The sequence below is a fragment of the Camelus ferus genome, chromosome X, assembly GCF_009834535.1.
Source record: "Camelus ferus isolate YT-003-E chromosome X, BCGSAC_Cfer_1.0, whole genome shotgun sequence".
Classification (NCBI taxonomy): Eukaryota; Metazoa; Chordata; class Mammalia; order Artiodactyla; family Camelidae; genus Camelus; species Camelus ferus.
Window position 1 is genome coordinate 42458651 of NC_045732.1, and position 18325 is coordinate 42476975.

At 49.3% G+C, this 18325-nt stretch overlaps 1 protein-coding gene across 5 annotated transcripts; it reads left to right on the top strand.

Annotated features, from left to right (window-relative positions):
• The first annotated feature begins 1027 nt into the window (after window positions 1-1027).
• On the top strand, window positions 1028-15691 carry USP11 (ubiquitin specific peptidase 11). 5 transcript variants are annotated; one of them, XM_032475806.1, is made up of 21 exons: window positions 1028-1252; window positions 7536-7645; window positions 7822-7952; window positions 8280-8397; window positions 8530-8675; window positions 8806-8864; window positions 8991-9090; window positions 9438-9611; window positions 9708-9866; window positions 10226-10450; window positions 10591-10674; window positions 10785-10879; window positions 11568-11774; window positions 12543-12595; window positions 12781-13038; window positions 13115-13185; window positions 13396-13508; window positions 14444-14593; window positions 14699-14814; window positions 14994-15082; window positions 15163-15691. In XM_032475806.1, exons 1-21 carry the CDS (start codon window positions 1095-1097, stop codon window positions 15298-15300), a joined length of 2754 nt encoding a protein of 917 aa, XP_032331697.1. In that variant the 5' UTR covers window positions 1028-1094; the 3' UTR covers window positions 15301-15691. The 5 variants fall into 5 exon arrangements, with proteins under 5 accessions (XP_032331697.1, XP_032331698.1, XP_032331700.1 ...); XM_032475807.1 differs by having other exon boundaries at window positions 1030-1252; window positions 12781-13023; XM_032475809.1 differs by lacking the exon at window positions 1028-1252 and adding an exon at window positions 1522-1916 and having other exon boundaries at window positions 12781-13023.
• Window positions 15692-18325: the final 2634 nt, after the last annotated feature.

Genomic DNA, 18325 nt, shown 5'->3' on the forward strand with positions numbered 1-18325 from the left:
GGATAAAGCTAAACATCCTGCAGTGCTTCCTACAGCAGAGAAATGTCAATAGTGCCTAGGTTGAAAAATCCTGGCCTAGTGGACTAGTTCTCAAACTTTTGGCCTCAGCACACCCCAAGAGCTTCTGCTTATGTCATGCAGCCTCTGGAACTTCCACCATATGTGCAAGAGAGAATGACCACGAAAAAATACTGTGAACAGTTAGGAATTTGTGAACCCCCTGAAAGGGTCTCATGAACTGGTAGCCTAGGACCACAGTTTGAGACTCTCTAGCCTAGTGTTTTACGGTCACAAGCCCTGGAACTGGAATTCCTAAGTTCGAACCATAACTCCACCACTTAACTAGATGGAGCAAAGTGAATTAAAGTTTCTGGTCCTCAGCTAGCCCCATTGTTGCCCATAGGCAATCTGCTGCCTAAGGCTACGATTTACATGCAATAAACCAACAGAGCTAACTTATTATCATTGCTGTAACTCCAACAAATCCACAGGGCCTGGGGCTGACTTGCCTTCAACACTCTGGGCTGGCCGGGAGAATAAAACCAGTTCAGGCAGGGAAAAGGCCCGCAGGCCTGGGTGGCGCTCAGAAAGTGGTGACCTCTTTTGCATTAGGTTTTGATGGAGGACAAGGGTAGTGGAATGAAGGAAGGGTATTCTGGTCAGGCTAACAAAAATGCCGCTACCAGGATGGGGGCCCGCGGTCCCCAGCAGAGGATGGGGCCGAGAAGACCTGGAACCTCTGTGTGCCCCCCGAGCACTCCCCAATACTCCACCTCGGGGACCTCTACCTCCACCTGCCACACAACCGTTTGCCCTAACAACATGGCGTTAGAATCCCACCAAGCACCTTTGTCCTTCTTAGTTCTCAACTGGAGGTTTTACCCGGCCTATTGATTGGTCGCAGAGATCACCGCCCACGGTCCAATGCCCGCCTAGCCCTTCGGTGCGTCCCAGCGTGGGGTCCCCTTTCAAGACTGCAGGAGCCCCCCGGCTATTTGGGGGGCTCTGCTTCCGTTTCCGGGACCAGAATCCGGAAGCTGCTGTTGAGGGGCCTCTTCCTATAGCCAGCTGCGGTGACTGTGAGAGGAGAGCAAATGGCTATGGCGGCGGTCGCGGCGAGTCCGGCGGGGGCGGCTGCGGCCGAGGACCGAGAGCCACAGCACGAAACGGTGCCGGGCCTGGAGAGCCAGCGGCTCCAAATCGAGAACGTCGAGAATGGGCGAGGGCGTCCACTGCGGGAGGGCGAAAGCTGGTGAGGCACAGCGGCAAGCGGAGCCTTGGCTCGGGGGACGGTGGGGAACGTGGCAGCCGAGGTCCGCAGAAGAGCTGTCGTGGGGGCGGGGGGAGTGGCCTGTGGGACGGAGGGTGAGAGGGGCGGGGAAAGTGCCTCGGCTGGGAAAGGGGCGGGGCCTGTGTGGTGGAGCCTAAAGCCTGAGAACTGGATGCGGTTTGCTGTGCAGCGGCGCGGGGCGGGACGGGGCGGTGCACGAGGAGAAACTGCGGCGGCGGCCGGGCCGGGGCGGGCCTGCAATGGTTCAGTTTGGAACCTGGGAAGGAGGCAGTCCCGGCCACACAGCTGGGGAGCGTGGTGTGCGCGGCGTACCGTAGCATCTTGCTCCGCCGCGCCTGAGAACTTGGCAGCGAGGCGGGTGACGTCAGGCAGAGGAGAGGAATCTGAGCCGAAGGGCCGGGGGCCGAGGGGAGGGAGTCGGAGCCTGCGTGGTGGAGGGAGCTGGGCCTGAGAACGAGGCTTGTGACGTAGGCCGAGGGGCGTGTCGTGAGGCCGAGGAAAGACCGCAGCGGGGAGGTGGTGCCTGTGAAGCAGAAAATGGCGCCTGCGAATGAGCAAAGTTTGTGACGCGGCGAGGTTTTTGCCTCTGGCCGGGGCCTTCTTCCCAGGACGGGAGAAAGTGCAGGTGATTGGCACGGGCGGGGCCTTCAATGTTACATTTGCTTTCTGTTTTAGGACTGTCGTGTTTTTGTAATCGGGAAAAAAAATAGCTAATTTTGAAAATGTCAATGCGTATCTTGATAAATCGGCTCTTGTTTAACTGATTTCTTTGCTAACCAGTGTTTGAAATGTACTGTTCCTGGGTTCATTTTATTTCTCGCCGAGTTGCATCTCGTTTTTTAAATTGTGAAATACGTAAGACCTGAAAAGATTACATGAAACGTTTGCATAGCACAGGTTGATGGACATTCTATAAAAAATAAACGGCCTGTGCGCTTCAAAAATTTCAAGGTCGTGAAAGACAAAGGATGAAGAACTGTTCCAGATTGAAGAAATTAATGGGATTTAACGAGTCTTGGTAACAAATGCAACGTGTGATCCTGGATTGGATCCCGGAGCAGAAAAAATAAATCATTTAAAAATCAGTTTTTTCTCAGAAAGTTAATTTTCTCACTTTCACTGTAAAAGATATGAATGGGAAAATTGGTAAAAATTTTACCAAGGTCTGTAGATTAGATTTTGGTACTGCTAATTTCTTGATTTTGATAATTGTATTTTGCTTATGAAAAAGAATATCTTGGTTTTTAGGAACTACACGTCGAAATACTTAGGGGTAAAGAACCATCGCGTAAGCAGCTTACTCTTAAATGGTTGAAATAATAGCATATAAAAGGATACATCTAAGGAAACAATTACAGAGCAAAGGGATAAAATGTTACATTTGGAGAATCTGAATGAAGAGCATACAATTCTTTGTTACTATTTTTTGCAATTTTTCTGAGTCTATTTCATAGTAAGAAAAAAATTTAAAGAATAATAAAAAAAATTATGAGTTCACCACCTAGGTTAAGATTCAGACAATTACCTTAAGAAATCCTTCTGTGCCCCTCCCAGCTGCAAATCCCCCTCCCTGTGCCACGGGAAACTGTTATCCTGAATATTTAAATTTCGTTACCGCTTTTTCCACCATTGTGTGCATCCCTAAGTAGTATTTGTGGTCTAAGCTTTCATTTTATGGAGGATACGTATGAAATTATACTGGATGATGCATACCGTGTGCCTTCGCATCTCATCAGGTGGGTACTCGGTATCCACATGACGTCATTGGTGACGTTAGTCTTGATCACTTGGTGAAGGTGGTATCTGCTTGATTTCTCCCCTGTAAAGGTACTGTTTTCCTCTTTCTGTACGCAGTAATTCTCAAAAAAAAAAATTTATGTCCATCCATTCCTCAAAAACGTTTTAACGGTCTTCCTGTCTCTTGCAGTGTAAATGCTAAAATTCTTACAGTGACTTGCAAGGCTTTACCATTGTGAGGCTGGTCCCCGGCTCTGATTTTTTTTCTATCTCTCCTCTGATTACCCTCCCCCTCACTTTCTCCATCCGGCCATATTGAACTCTTGCTGTTCCTCCAATGCATCAAGCGTGCTCTCACCTGAGAGCCTTTAGGAGTGAGGTTTGCTCATTTTACAGATTTCTTTAAGCAGAAGAACCATATATAACAAATATATATTTCTGTTACTGATAAGACAAGTTGAGATTACCCAAACTTTGAGTATGAAACCAAGCAATTTATTTCACCATTACACTATAGCTCTCCAGCCAGGCAAAACGTCACTTCATCCTGAGAATAAACAATAACTGGAACTTTTTTTTAGCCCACTTGGAGGTGTTCAGAAGGGCCTGGGGGCTTTGGTTTCTGCCCCATCCTACCTTTACAGCCCAAAATTACCCCACCCATACCAGGTTTCCTTTTGGGGTGTTGAAATTGGTTTGGAAGTAGGTAGAGGTGGTGGTTGCACAACACTGAATGTACTAAATGCCACTGAATTGTTCACTTTTAAAATGGTTAATTTTATGTTATGTGAATTTTTAAAATTATGATCTGTCAATAAAAAAATTATGCCACCAATGTTGGTTCAGTATTGAAGCCAGTTTATCTCTGCTAATGTGGATAATATCATGCAGCATTTTTCCTTAACTCCATTTGCTTATCTAGAGCAAAGCATCTCAAGATTCGTTAATTTGCTGTCCTTTTTATAGGGGTTTGCTACAGTCATCAGGAAATTTGTGTTGATAAAGCATTTCAAAATCATGGAATAATCCCAGATCATGTACCTAATATCAGTATTAATATTTGCACCTTCCGTTGTTCATCATCTGACGGACTGGGTGAGGACAATTAATTAATTTGGCCGTCTGAACTGATTTAATTTCTAAGAGACGCTTAAATTTTAAGAGAAAATTCAAATCTATGCCCTCTAGGTCTGTGCAGGGTGCGGATAATTTCCTAACAGAGGTAAGCGAGCATGGGTTCTCTTTGTTCAGGTAGGGAAGGTGGATGGCTGAGTTGAGTGTTGCAGAATCAATAGTGAGTTTGCAGGGAAAGCAACATCTCAGTGGAGCTTAAGAGATCAGCCTGGAAATGCTGAGGGTTTTCTGTCAATGGAGAAGCCTGCACAGCACAGGGAACCATCAGCTTTAATGAAGACCCTAAAACTAAAGCAACTGAAATTTTCACCCCTTTGGCCGTTGCTGCTGTAGCTCCTATACCAGGTAAATATGCCTGGCTACTGGGATCTAATGACAGAAATAAACAAGAGGCTGCTGACAATTCCCTTGTAGTTGAGTTGGATCTTTTTGTGAACGAAAAACGGAAGGGTTTGTGAGTCTAGAGTCCTGGGGGTGGGGAGGAATCTTGTGGTAGGCAGTTATTGTACTAGTCTTTGTTGCTTGAACGTGAGTATGCTTTTTAGCCTGAAAAGTATGCAATTATTGAAATTTATATTAGCATATCTAATTATATATAATTAATTATAATTAGCCTAGGAGGATAAACTTTTTGGTTTGTCATTTTTAAAAGCATTCGGTTTGAAAAATGAAAGCTCTTTTATAAAAATGTTAATTAAAGTTGGGGGAATTTTAGATAAACCTGAGGGTGCCTATTGTCATTCGTTTTGGAGGGCAAAGGAGCAGATCTTTGTGGTATCTCACAGAGATAGTTTAGGCATAAAAGAACATTTTAATGGTGTTATTGTTATGAACTTGGGAAAAAAGCAAGAAGAGTTGTTTTTTTTTTTTAAACGAGTCAAGTAAGTTGAAGTAAAGACAAGAAATATTTATAGTCAACCTTGTAGAACACACTGATAAACAACAAAGATTATTAGGAGCTTAACTTTTTTTTGACAGCAAGAATTCTTTTTACAAACCGAGTTAATAGGATGTCAGAAAGCTCCAAGAGTTACTGGTAATTTGGTGACAAAAAAGGAACTTCCAACCTGGGCATAAATTAATGTAGTCATTTCACAGAAAGAGGCCCAAATTCTAATTGTTCTCCTTTGGTACATTATTCATGTAACACTTTACAGAAAGGATTGAATTATGTGCCTTTTTATTTATGTGTTTAGGTTTATACAGATATATAAATCATAAATTTAGAACAATATAATGGTACACTTACCATCTGATAAGCTAACAACCTTTTAATAAACAAGTAGGAAATAATCTCTCTAAATTTATATCCGTATTTCTAGTTCTCTATAATCATTATTCCTAGTGCAATTATTAACCAAAACAACCAATATTTTCTCCAGACACAAGAGAAAATTAGAGGACAGAAAATACTGTTTAGTAATTTTTTTCCATAAGCACGTATTTCATATGATTTAACAAATTTGAGGAAATACAACCATAAGTAATGTTAACAAGATCCATTTTTATTTCTATATACTAGCAATAAGAAATTTGAAAATTAAAATTGCAAAGATACCGTTTACAGTAGCAGCCAAAAAAATGGAGTACGTAGGCGTAAATGTAGCAAAATGGGTGCTTTTCAGTTACAGTGATGGCCATCCAAGCTGACAGATTATGAGACATCCCAATTCAAAGATGTTAAAATTGTTTAACATGTCTTTGAATTGGAAAAATGTGGCAATATTTTGTGAAAATTTGTGCAAAACTTCAGCCTTCTATGAAGCCTTTAGAAATTCAGGTTGTGGCCTGGTCTGGGGGTTTTGCTTACCACCTTAAAGAGTGATTTTAATGTTAATTTTCCTAAAACTGCTTTAAAAAAAAAAACTGTTGAGCTGTGCCTCCCTTTGCATCGAAGGTCTCATTAACAATAAATTAGCTTTACTGAGTAAATTAACGTCACAGATCGACAATGGAGGCAGTTAAAACCATGGAGGGGTGAGGGGTGAGGTCGGTGATGGGGTCTTCTAAGTGTCTGTGGCATGAGCCACCGGGATGGGGAGGTTGGTGTCGCCGGCATGAGTGAAATGCAGGGTATGTGGGGGTCACTATAACCCCCAAAATAAATAAACGAATAAAAAACAACCCACAGAAATGTTTGCCTATTCAGGTGACCTGACCAAGGTTTTTCTATACCTCCATCCCCCCACCTCTCCGATCCTTTCATAAACAAAAGCTGCCATTTGAAAGAATCTAGTTTATAAAATGCTGGAAAACTAACCAATACAATGTAACATATTTTTCAACAGTTTTGTGGTTTTTTAAAAAGTGTGCATTTGAGTGAGGCTCTTAAGTACTTGGGACAGCCTTTGATGTGTCAAAAATTCCATAGTGTAACGGGTTTGTGGGGAGGAAGACAGGCTTTATGTATACATGAACTTTTATGTCCAAGCCCTGGAGCGGGAACGGTTAACAGCTAATGTTCACTTAGCACTGTATGTCAAATGTTTTGCGGACTTAAGAATTTCTCATGACATTTTACAAAGGCAGCTTTCAACAGTCCTAAATGTTTATCCTAGTAGTGCATATAAAAGCTTCTCCTTTAAAAGAGCTGATTAAAGTGCACTTAAAAATGGTTCTGATGGTAAATTTCATGTTCCATGTTTTCCACTGCGAGCTGGTCACCGTAAGCTCAGAAATTTATTATAAAGCCAAAATAAATCCTAAACACAAAAATGATTTTAAAATGGCAATATGCCATTTGAAGAAAATGATGCCTTTGAAGGAAACCCTTATGATTCTTTTAGCATCTTAAATTCTTTACAGTTTCTGGGCAGATTTTCAGAATTTAACGATCCATTTCTTAGCTGAACGTTTTTGCCTCCAATTCTGTATCCTTTACAAGCACTGCACACTTAAATGGCTAAAGTCTTATTGGCTGCAAATAACAGTCATTTTGAACCTAATTTAACTGTGTTACCCCACAGGCTAATACAAGTGACTTATTGTTTATAATAAAATCTTGTGTTTCCCGGCACTATGGATGCGCGGTTTATTTTTTTGCCTTATTGAACACATTTTTTTGTTTATTTTTAATCAAATCTCTCTTAATACCCTAAGAAGTAAAGCATTCCATCCAAATCTGGGTTGCACCAAATAAATTTTGCTTCTAATCTGTTTTTATATGATACTGAAAGTTTCTTTAAGTGTTGAATTCTGGGAAGATTTTTTTTTAATTGAAATATAATCAACATAGCACTGTTAGTTTTAGGTGTACACGAAACTTGTCATCTTGACTTGTAACATGTTGGTACTTTCAGTCTAATAACTGTGGGAAGTGATACCACTAACCCCCAGGTAACCATGTGACACCCCTGTTACCTGTCTGCTCCAGGTTCCTCGTGGGGCAGCACTGGTACAAGTACTGGGAAGTGTACGTGCAGGGAGGAGACCAGGACTCCAGCCCCTTCCCTGGCTGTATCAACAATGCTGAGCTCTTTGAAGGTACCAGGCCTCCTCTGCCTCCCCCCTCAGCCTAGCCCTGGAGTTCTTGTCCCCTCTGTCCCAACAGATGATCATAAGCCCCTTCTCTGTGCTAGGTCATTGGTGAGATGGCCAGAGGGACTCATCTCTTTCATTCCCTGATTGTTCCTCTGCCACCTCCCCCCGCTCTCCTGCAGACCAGGTAAACTGGCACCTCAAGAAGGGACTGGTGGAAGGTGAGGACTATGTGCTGCTCCCAGCGGCTGCTTGGCATTACCTGGTCGACTGGTATGGTTTAGAGCATGGCCAGCCTGCCATTGAACGCAAGGTAGAGTGGGTGGGGAGGGTGCTGGGGGGTGGCTTCTGTGGTGGGGAGGGCAGAAGGCAGGCCTTAAAGGCCCAGGATGGGTCCAGACCTGTGTTCACGTACGCTGTGGAGACACACCTGTGTCTGCACTCGCCTCCCCTCCCAGGTCCCTACACGGTATCTTGGTGTGTCCCCCGTCTTTGCTCGCCTCTGCGTGCTCCCCTCGCAAGTGTGTCTCTGCCACGCGTGTTTGCCTGCGTGTGCTCCTCTGATCTCACAGGTCGTCACGCCTGTGTCACGCGCGTGCTGGGTGGGTACACCTCTGTATGTGCCCTGCCCTCCTTCCAGGTTGTGGAGCTGTCCGGCATCCAGACGGTCGAAGTGTATCCAGTAGAACTGCTGCTGGTCCAGCACAGTGATATGGACACAACTCACACTGCTCAATTCAGCCACACAGATTCCATTGGTGAGTCTAAGGGGCAGGAAGGAGTTGGCATCCCCAGCCACAGTCACAGCTCGGTGACCTCAGGAGTCTGATGCCAAGATGCGTGGATCCTTCAGGGTCCCAGAAAGACCCTGAATCCATCACCCTCCACAGACCTAGTTGTGCGCACCGCTCGGGAGCAGTTTCTGGTGAGCCCCCAGGAAGAGACACGGCTCTGGGTCAAGAACGCGGAGGGCTCTTTTGAGAGGCTGTGCAACACACGTGTCACAGTGCTTGACGCCGCTCTCAAGACTGGGCAGGTAAGGGTGGGCGGGGGGGGGGTGCCTTTTTGGCCACCAGCAGCGCTCAGGTTGGGGGAAGTGAGGGCTCGGTGCCTGTGGGCCCTTCACGAATGCCTTTCCTGCTTTTATTCCTCTTCCCCCAACCCAGGTGGTTGTCATGGAGACCCGAAACAAGGACGGCACTTGGCCCAGCGCACCACACGCCATGTGAGCCCTTGGGCTTCCCACTCCAGAGCGGGGTCCCACAGCAGGCAGAACGACCGAGCCCGAGGGCATATGTCACCCGCGTGTCCTAGGCCCTCAGCTGATGAGAGTTTTTTTCATCCACCCCAGGAGCAGCACGTCGGAGGAGGATGCGGACTTCCAGGGCCAGCCAGGCATCTGTGGTCTCACCAATCTGGGCAACACGTGCTTCATGAACTCGGCCCTGCAGGTTGGGCCATTAGGGCGAGGTCTGGCACAGCGCAGGGGTGGATTCGAGCGTTAGGGGTTGGGGACTGCAGGGCAAGGGGTCAGGTTGGAAGCCAAGGCCCCACAGTCTGGCTTGACGTGCCCACGTCCCTTCCTGAAATGTCAGCGCCTTTGGCCACCATGGCCCACGTTCCCTTGTCTTCTCTCCCTCGTCACCACGTTCTTCCTTCCCCTGAAATGCTGCTCTCTTCTCTCCCCCACTCCTCCCCTTTTCCGTCTTCCCCTTTTCCCCTTCCTCCTTGCTTCCTTTCCTCCGTCCCCACCTCGGTGACCTCTCCTCCGCGTTCACCGGGCCCCTGCCTCCTGCAGTGCCTCAGCAACGTGCCACAGCTCACCGAGTACTTCCTCAAAAACCGCTACCTGGAGGAGCTCAACTTCTGCAACCCGCTGGGCATGAAGGGTGAGATCGCAGAGGCCTACGCGGACCTGGTGAAGCAGGCGTGGTCCGGCCACCACCGCTCCATTGTGCCCCATGTGTTCAAGGTGGGGCTCAGCCCTGGGCTGCTCCCCTCCGCCCCGCTCCTCTTGAGCCCCCTAGCTCCCTCCCGCTCTGACGGCCCACACTGCCCATCTTTTCAGACCAAGGTCGGCCACTTTGCGTCCCAGTTTCTGGGCTACCAGCAGCATGACTCTCAGGAACTGCTGTCGTTCCTCCTGGACGGGCTGCACGAGGACCTCAATCGCGTCAAGAAGAAGGAATACGTGGAGCTGTGCGATGCCGCTGGGAGGCCGGACCAGGTGAGTGCTCCTGAAAGGCCTCCATCCTGAGCGCCTCGTTAAAGCCACTAGGGTCTCACCTCAGGGATTTTCTGGCCTCCCTGGGGCATCCCACACCCCACCATTTTCTGTTAAGCTCCTCTTCCCCGACCTCAGTCCCAACACCACATCTGCCCCCACACCCAACCCAGAGTTAACCCCCACCCAGTCTTCTGTCCAAAATAACCTCCAGCCCTGACAGTGAACACGGTCCCCAGTTGCCTCTGGGCTTGACCAGTGGCCCCCACCGTAACTTTCATCCCATGGGAATGCACTGCAAACCGTGGTCTCCCCCGGCCCCCGGGCAAGCCTCACCCCGCCTAACGTGACGCTGTTCACAGGAGGTTGCTCAGGAGGCCTGGCAGAACCACAAACGGCGGAATGATTCTGTGATCGTGGACACTTTCCACGGCCTCTTCAAGTCCACGCTGGTGTGCCCTGATTGTGGCAACGTGTCTGTGACCTTTGACCCCTTCTGCTACCTCAGTGTCCCACTGCCTGTCAGCCACAAGAGGGTCATGGAGGTCTTCTTTGTCTCCATGGACCCCCGCCGCAAGCCAGAGCAGGTATGGGGGGTGGGTGGGGACACGGGGACAGATGTAATGAAGCACATGCGCTCAGAGTCTGAGTGCTCTGCTGCGCCTCAGGGTTCCCTGCACTAACTCGCCGCCTGGCTTCTCTCTTATGGCTACTGTTTCTCCCTCAGCACCGGCTCGTGGTCCCCAAGAAGGGCAAGATTTCGGATCTGTGTGTGGCTCTGGCCAAACACACTGGCATCTCACCAGAAAGGGTGAGGCTCTGCAGTCGGAGGGAGGGTGGGATTCAGGAACAGGGAGGCAGAAGGGCCTGGGGAGATATTAGGGACTGACAACCTGTTCCCTCTTCGTATTCCATTCCCAGATGATGGTGGCGGATGTCTTCAGTCACCGCTTCTATAAGATCTACCAGCTCGAGGAGTCCCTGAGCAGCATCTTGGACCGAGATGATATCTTCATGTGAGTGAGAGGACTGGGGCAGATGGAGGGGGGTCCTCGGGAACCTCCTCTGTTTAACCACCTTCCCTCTCCCCTCCTGTGATTCACTGGCACCTGCCCTGCTCGGCAGGGGGCTTAGGGCTGTCAGTGAGTTGGGTGACAAATCTTTCTACAGGGCGTCCTTGGATGTGTTCTTCCTCGTTATGTGAGGGAGGCCCTTGTTTCTTTATTTTATTCAGTACTTACCTTGGACCTCTTATGTACCGGATGCTGACCTCTACTCCTTACTCATGTTTCAGTCCTCCAAAACCAAGTGATTTTCGAAGCAGGGAACACTAAGAAGCTTTCTGAACATAAGAGCATTCAGAACAAATTTGGCTAACTAAAATAGAGAGTACTTTATGAGTAGAAAGGTTCTTTGTAAACCAAATGGTTTTCCAAAAAGAAAAGGACTTTAGATTCCTGTATCACAAAAAGTTTTTAACTCCCTCAGTGCTGGTAACACCAAAGTACTTTATTAAACATCACATAAAACTGTGTAACTCACCCAACAGTTTGTAAAACACAAAACTCTGGGTGACTCTCCAGACTCTTAAAAAAAATACTTTCAGACTCTTGAGTGGTTGAGTGGCTGGAACAACTGGGGTAGAGTCTGCGAATCCCTCTTGGGTGTCCTGATCAGGCGTGACCTGATGTCCATCCCCCACAGATACGAGGTGTCAGGCAGGGCTGCTATCGGCGAGAACTCCAGAGAGGACGTCGTGCTCCCCATCTACCTGCGGGAGCGCACCCCAGCCCGGGACTACAACAACTCCTACTACGGCCTGATGCTCTTTGGGCACCCGCTCCTGGTGTCGGTGCCCCGGGACCGGCTCTCCTGGGATGCTCTGTATCACATCCTGCTGTACCGCCTCTCGTGAGTCCGCCCTTCGGGGTCAGGGGGAGGTGGGGGTCACAACTCAGATCCAAGTGTCTAGCTGCTTAGTTGCCGCCTCCCTCCCATATCCAGGAGACAGCTCAAACTTCACATGGCCAGAGAGGAACTTGCAGTGATTTTTTTTTTTTTCCTGTCTAAATTTCTGGCTTTGCCACCACCTCTCCTAGGTGCTGGGGATATAGAGGTGAACAAAACAGGCAAATTACAGACTTCATCCTGTGCTTAATTGTCTCTTCCTCTGAGAGGCTTGGTTATTTGTGTTTTTACTGATAGATTCTTTGAAAAAAAAATTTTTTTAATGGAGGTACTGGGGATTGAACTCAAGACCTCATGCATGTTAAGCATGTGCTCTACCACTGAGCTATGCCCTCCCCTCTTTACGGACAGATTTACATTGAGCTTAAAATCCAGAGTCCTTACCAAGGCAAACAGCAACGCACTGTTTGGCTTCTCCTCTCCCTCTTGTCCTTACAAGTGCTCCTTGGGGGGCCTTTCCTGATGGTTATCTACTGCATATTATGTGCCTGTTTACCAGTGGCTTGTACTTACGAGCCACACTCCTTAACTGTGGCACTCGAGATCCTGCGTTGCCAGGCTACCTCTTTCCTCCTTCCCCTGGCATCTCCTGAAGCTTTCTGGGCTCATCACTAACACGGTGGCTTCCCATCATAAGCAACGTAGAACTCCGGGCTCTGCCCTCCCTGCCCTCGTGTTCCTCCTTGAGAGACTCCTCTGCTCTGTCGGCAGGCGCTATGTGACCAGACCCAGCTCGGATGATGAGGATGATGGGGATGAAAAAGGTGAGGAAGGAGAGAGGATTGGCAAGGATGAGGGTCTGTACGAGCAGTCCCGCCTCCAGAGAGAGGGTCAGTGGCGGGGAGTATGTGGGGTAGGTCTGTCCTACACAGGGTCCCCCTGGATGTGCACCTCAGCCCCCTGGGCTCACGCAGTCCCACCCCTGATCTCCCCTACCTGCCCTTGGCAGACCTGGAGGACAAGGACGCCATCCCTAAGCCTGGCCAAATGGCTGGGGGCAGCTCCCAAGACCCTGGGCAGGAGCAGGCTGGACCCAGCTCTGGAGTCGCAAGCGGGAGCCGGGCCCCCGTGGACAACTCCCCTGGACCATCTCACTGGCCCCAGCGGGCACGGCGCAAGCACCTGTTCACCCTGCAGACAGTGAATTCCAACGGGACCAGCGACCGCTCGACCTTCAACGAGGATACCCATGGTGTCTCCTTCAGCTGTGAGCCAGGGTTGGGGAGGTGGGAGGTGGGGTTTCCTTGGCAGCAGGGCCCATGACCGCCTCCCCTTGCCCCCAGCCCAGCCATACATTGCCATCGACTGGGAACCAGAGATGAAGAAGCGTTACTATGACGAGGTGGAGGCTGAGGTAAATGAGATCCCAGGGATGGGGAGGGGGGCGCTTTCAGGTTGCGCCACAGCCCCCTCCCCCGCCAAGCCGTGACCCGTGACTGCAGGGCTCCCAGGGCCTTGGACGCCTGGCTTCAAAGTCCATGCTCTTAACCACTCGGCGTGCGTCCTCCGCCCGCACTCCCTTTTATCCTCCCACCCTCATACCTGGCCGTCTCCCCCGACCTAGGGCTACGTGAAGCATGACTGCGTCAGCTACGTGCTGAAGAAGGCTCCGGTGCGGCTGCAGGAGTGCATTGAGCTCTTCACCACTGTTGAGACCCTAGAGAAGGAAAACCCCTGGTGAGGGACCAGAACGGGGCCTCTGGGGGTACAGTTGGGAGGGAGCACATCCCCGGCTCCCTGTTACCACGGAATACACCTCCTTACCCCTCCCCGTCACTCCAGTGCTTCCTGCCACCCTGGCCACCAACACCCCGCGCGTGTTCCCACCTCAGAGCCGTGCCTGGCTGTTCCTTCTTCCAGGAACATTCTTCCTCCCGTTACTTACAGGACTTGGCCACCTTTGTTTTGTTCAGGTCTCTCATCAACTGTCACCTTATCAGAGAGAGACCCTCCTCCCCCAGGCATCACCTCCCTCCATAGTATTTCTTTCTAACTCCGGGGTACCACTTCATGTCACATTCCAGATCCCTTGTTGCATGTTTTGCCTTCTGTTAGAGTGAATCCCTTGAGGATGAAGATTTTCAAGTTCACTGCCTGTCTCCTCATTATAACAGTGCGGGCTGCACAGTACACCACTCATTAGATCTTGGCAGAATAAACCAAACACAAAGAGAGAACCAAAAAGATAAATCCAGCCTCAAAAATCAGAGCAGCATCTCCACAGAGCAGGAAGGGACCAGAAACACAAAGTAGTGCCAAAGGGTTCAACAGTAGGCCATCAGTAAATACCTGGCAAGCGGGTGAGTGAGTAAAACAGGAGAGAGAAACCGGAGGGACAGAGGCAGGCTCTAAAATAAGACTAGTGTCTCACAGACCAGAAACCAGACAGAAACACACGCCAGTACAAAAGCGTATACAACGGGCGATCTAAGTACTTGGTGAGTGGATGGCAGGATTTTAACGTGTCAAGAGAACAAAGTATTGTACCAGGCGGGCCAGGAGGAAGAGCAGCATCTCTGGACCAGACGTGGCCCGTGAAGGCTACACGGCACAAAAAGCACACAGCAGGTGCCGAGGAAGTGCCTGCGGACTGACTCGGGCTCCTTCTGTAGGTACTGCCCCACCTGCAAGCAGCACCAGCTGGCCACCAAGAAGCTGGACCTGTGGATGCTGCCCGAGACGCTCATCATCCACCTGAAGCGCTTTTCCTACACCAAGTTCTCCCGCGAGAAGCTGGACACCCTTGTGGAGTTTCCTATCCGGTCTGGGTGGGGGGAGGGGGTGGGGGGGCCAGCTGGGGGGAAGGCAGGGAAGGGAGGACGGAGCGCCACCGGTATTACTGGTATTAACCGTCTCCCCACCCACAGGGACCTGGACTTCTCCGAGTTTGTCATCAAGCCGCAGAACGAGTCGGCCCCGGAGCTGTACAAATACGACCTCATCGCGGTTTCCAACCATTACGGGGGCCTGCGAGATGGACACTGTATGCGCTGGGCTGCAGCAGGGGCGCGCCCTGGGGGGGTCAGGGTGTCCCCAGCGGGAGCTAGATATGCTGCCCAGTGGCTAGGTCGTCGGGGTGGGAGGTGTCGGAGGAGTGAGAGCGAACCTGGACACCCCTTAGCGGCAGGCGGTGGGCGAGGACAGCTTCCCCTCTTTTTCCAGACACAACATTTGCCTGCAACAAGGACAGCGGCCAGTGGCACTACTTTGACGACAACAGCGTCTCGCCTGTGACTGAGAACCAGATTGAGGTGTGATTTCCGCCCTCCCTTCTCCCCTTCTCCCGACACCCCCTGCCCGATCCACACTGACTCCTGTCCTCTCCTCGCAGTCCAAGGCAGCCTACGTCCTCTTCTACCAACGCCAGGACGTGGCCCGTCGCCTGCAACCCCAGCCCGGCTTATCTGAGCCCTCAGCGTCCCCTGCCTGCGGTACCCCACCCAGCTCTGAATCCATGGATGTTAACTGAGGGGCCTGGGCCCTGCCACAGGGAAGGAAGCCATCTCTGCTCTCTTCCTTCCCGAACCCACCCCTGTCCTCTTACCCGTGTTAGGTGCCCCATTCCGGGCGTCACAGGCTTAGTCGTGGCTACTGTTCTCCTGTGCTGCTATGTTGCTCTCTCCTGGGGAAGAAGAGGTCGTGTCTCCTCCCAGCACTGTGTTCCCCGCCTGTGTTTGCCCCTTAGAGCATTCCCTTCCCTTCTATTCTCTATTTATGGTTGTCCCCTTCCCTCTTGTCCTCAACCTGGGGTGTTCTGAGGGGGTGGTGGTGGGGTGCACCTCAACACAGAGTGTATTTTCTTATTGAGACCCTGTACCTTGCGCTGTGTATATATAAAAGTGCCAGTGTGTTCCTTGGCAGTGTGGGTTTTTTTCCTAAGCCCCCGTTTTATGCCTGTGTGCTTATTAAATGCCAGGTGTGGGAGGGGTGCTGCTCTGAGTGCTTACTGAGCGCCGTCGGTGTGCCAGGTACCACTCCAAGTGCTTTTGAAGCACCATCTGCATGCCCGACGTTTTCCAAAGCGTTTTTACTGACACTGACTCAGAATCCTCACGGCAGTCTCCTGCGGGAGCTGTCACTGCCAATCTCAGATGGGGAAACAGATACAGAGGTCAAGTAATTGCTCAAGTTATGCCCGGAGGTCAGTACACCATTATCAGTTACACTACAGGTAGTCCCTGGAGGGGCCGTTTGACCTCTGGACCCAAGATGGAAATCTTTATGGACATGATCTGGGCTACAGCTGATGCGGGAAAGGTGCACCGGGAACAGACAGGCATCCATGCGGGCAAATGTGTGGTTTCTGGACATAAAGATAGTAACCAGATCACTTCATAGGCCCCCAGTAGTATCTGGAGGAGGGTCCCTGCAGGCATCCTGTATCTGTGCCACCCCATGGTCTAGTCCCACCCCTTCCCCCATCCCACTGTGACTGCAGCTTCCCCACCAGGCAGGGCCCCTCCAGCCTCAGCCCCCTGAGGAGTGAGGTGGGAGCACCTCCCACAGTGTGGGTGCAGCACAGCCTGAGCATAAGCTGCCCTCTAAGCGCTCAACAGCTCCCGCCTGACCCTTCCCACAGGCGCCATCACCTCAGAAACAGGGCTTCTGTGGGGACCACCATGAGGTGGAGTGGAGTGGACAGGGGAGGTATCCGGACATAGGCAAGCACCCCAGCTCTTGCCACTGAGGAAGGGAATCCTGATCAGGGCAGCTGAGAGACCATGCCCACAGGAAGGGCCGCCTCATTTTCCCCTCCCAGCCCCCTGCCCTTGCACCGGACCCAGCAGGACCCACTCTGAGGGTCACTCAGTCCAGCCTTGTCACCCACAAACCTCCCTGTCGTGCCGTTGACACAGGCAAGAATCAAGGTAGTGCTGTGAGGAACTCGGCTCAAACTGACTTAAGCAAAAATAACAGAAGTACTAGTTAATGGCAGGACTGGATCCAGGAACTTGAAAGCTGTCATTTAATCCTCAAGAAGCCCATATGGTTTAAGCACTGTTACCCCCATTTTGCAGATTAAGAAGCACGCATAAAAGAGCTGGTTCAAAATGAGTTTTAAGCACAGGAAGATCTCATTAGCTATGGGTAATCAGTCCTGGACAAAAACCCTCCTAAAATGAATTCACTCAAAATAACTTATCTGATTTAACCAAAGACATCTTGAAAGGACAGCATGCCCAAGAATCAGGAGAAATAAACAAGAGACACCATTACACAGAGATGCCTCATACTACAGTTTGCAGATGTCCATGTAAGACGGTTACGCTTGCTCTGGTCATGGAACTAAAGATTACATGTGAACAAGAAGTTTAAAACTTGTCAAAATGAAACGGAGTTGAAAAAGAACCAAACGGGTGATAGATCTGAGATAGATAACAAAATTTAAGAAGTCAAGGGATGAGTTTAATACCACGTCAGACATAGCTGAAGAGGGAATTTGTGATGTAGATTAAAATGTCCAAAGGAATTCATCTAGAAGATTCTAAGTTAGCCTAATACTATATTTTGATAAATTGAAAGCTATCAGACCAGAGAATAGAAAGACTATAAATTTTTTTAAATGGAGGTGCTGGGGATTGAACTCAGGACCCTGTGCATGCTAAGGATACGCTCTACCACTGAGCTACACCCACCGCACCCCCTGAAAAAGTATAAATTTCAAAGAAGAGGGAGGGCAATAGAATGATGAATTCCAGAGGAAGGCAAGAAGAAAGGAACATGGGACAAGGTGGATGGATAGAGTACATACACCATCGCTTGCAAATAAAGGCTGCTCTGTCCCCTCCAGTTCAAGGGAGGAAACTGGGGACTGGGCTGCAGCTTCAAGACCACAGCTGCCATCGGCGCCAGGGAAAGGGTGGGGCAAGGGCGAGTAAGAATGCCACAAAGATTTCCTACGACTCTGAAGATGGCTTTTTCTTAACTGGACACTTGCTATGTTGCTATAAATCTGTGACTTTTCCAGAGCGCTGACACCAGTTAGTTCTGACAATTCTTTTTTTTTTTTTTCCCCTTTAATGTTTTTGTTGGGGAACAAGAGCTGCCTAGGCTGCCATTTTGCTGACATCACGCCCCTTGTGTGTTACAAGAATTTAACACACTTAGGAAGCAACGCAATTGGATCCTTTTATATAATCTAATCTTAACATTATCTGTGTTTTAATTGAGGTACTTAGATCATTTAATGTGATTGATACAGTTAAGTTTGAGTCTCTCACCTAGCTATTTGATTTCTACCTGTCCTCTTCCCTCTTCCTTTTCTACTTTATTTTGAATGAGGTTATTTTTTGAATGAGGTTGTTTCTTTCTTTTTTTTTTAAATGATTCTACTGTATTGCCTTTGCTGGCTTATTAACTGTAGCTCTTGGTTTCTTTGACTGATTGCTTTAGGGGTTATAATACGTATCTTTAACTTATAAACTCTACCCGCAAGTAATATATACCACTTCACATATAGTGTAAGGACTTCACAATAGTGCGCTTCCATTTCT

Coding starts and splice junctions, on each gene's coding strand:
- USP11 (XM_032475806.1), top strand. CDS start 1,095: ATGGCTATGGCGGCGGTCGCGGCGAGTCCGGCGGGGGCGGCTGCGGCC. Junction 13,039..13,114: donor CCATGGTGTCTCCTTCAGCT/GTGAGCCAGGGT, acceptor CCTTGCCCCCAG/CCCAGCCATACATTGCCATC. Junction 14,594..14,698: donor CTTGTGGAGTTTCCTATCCG/GTCTGGGTGGGG, acceptor CCCCACCCACAG/GGACCTGGACTTCTCCGAGT.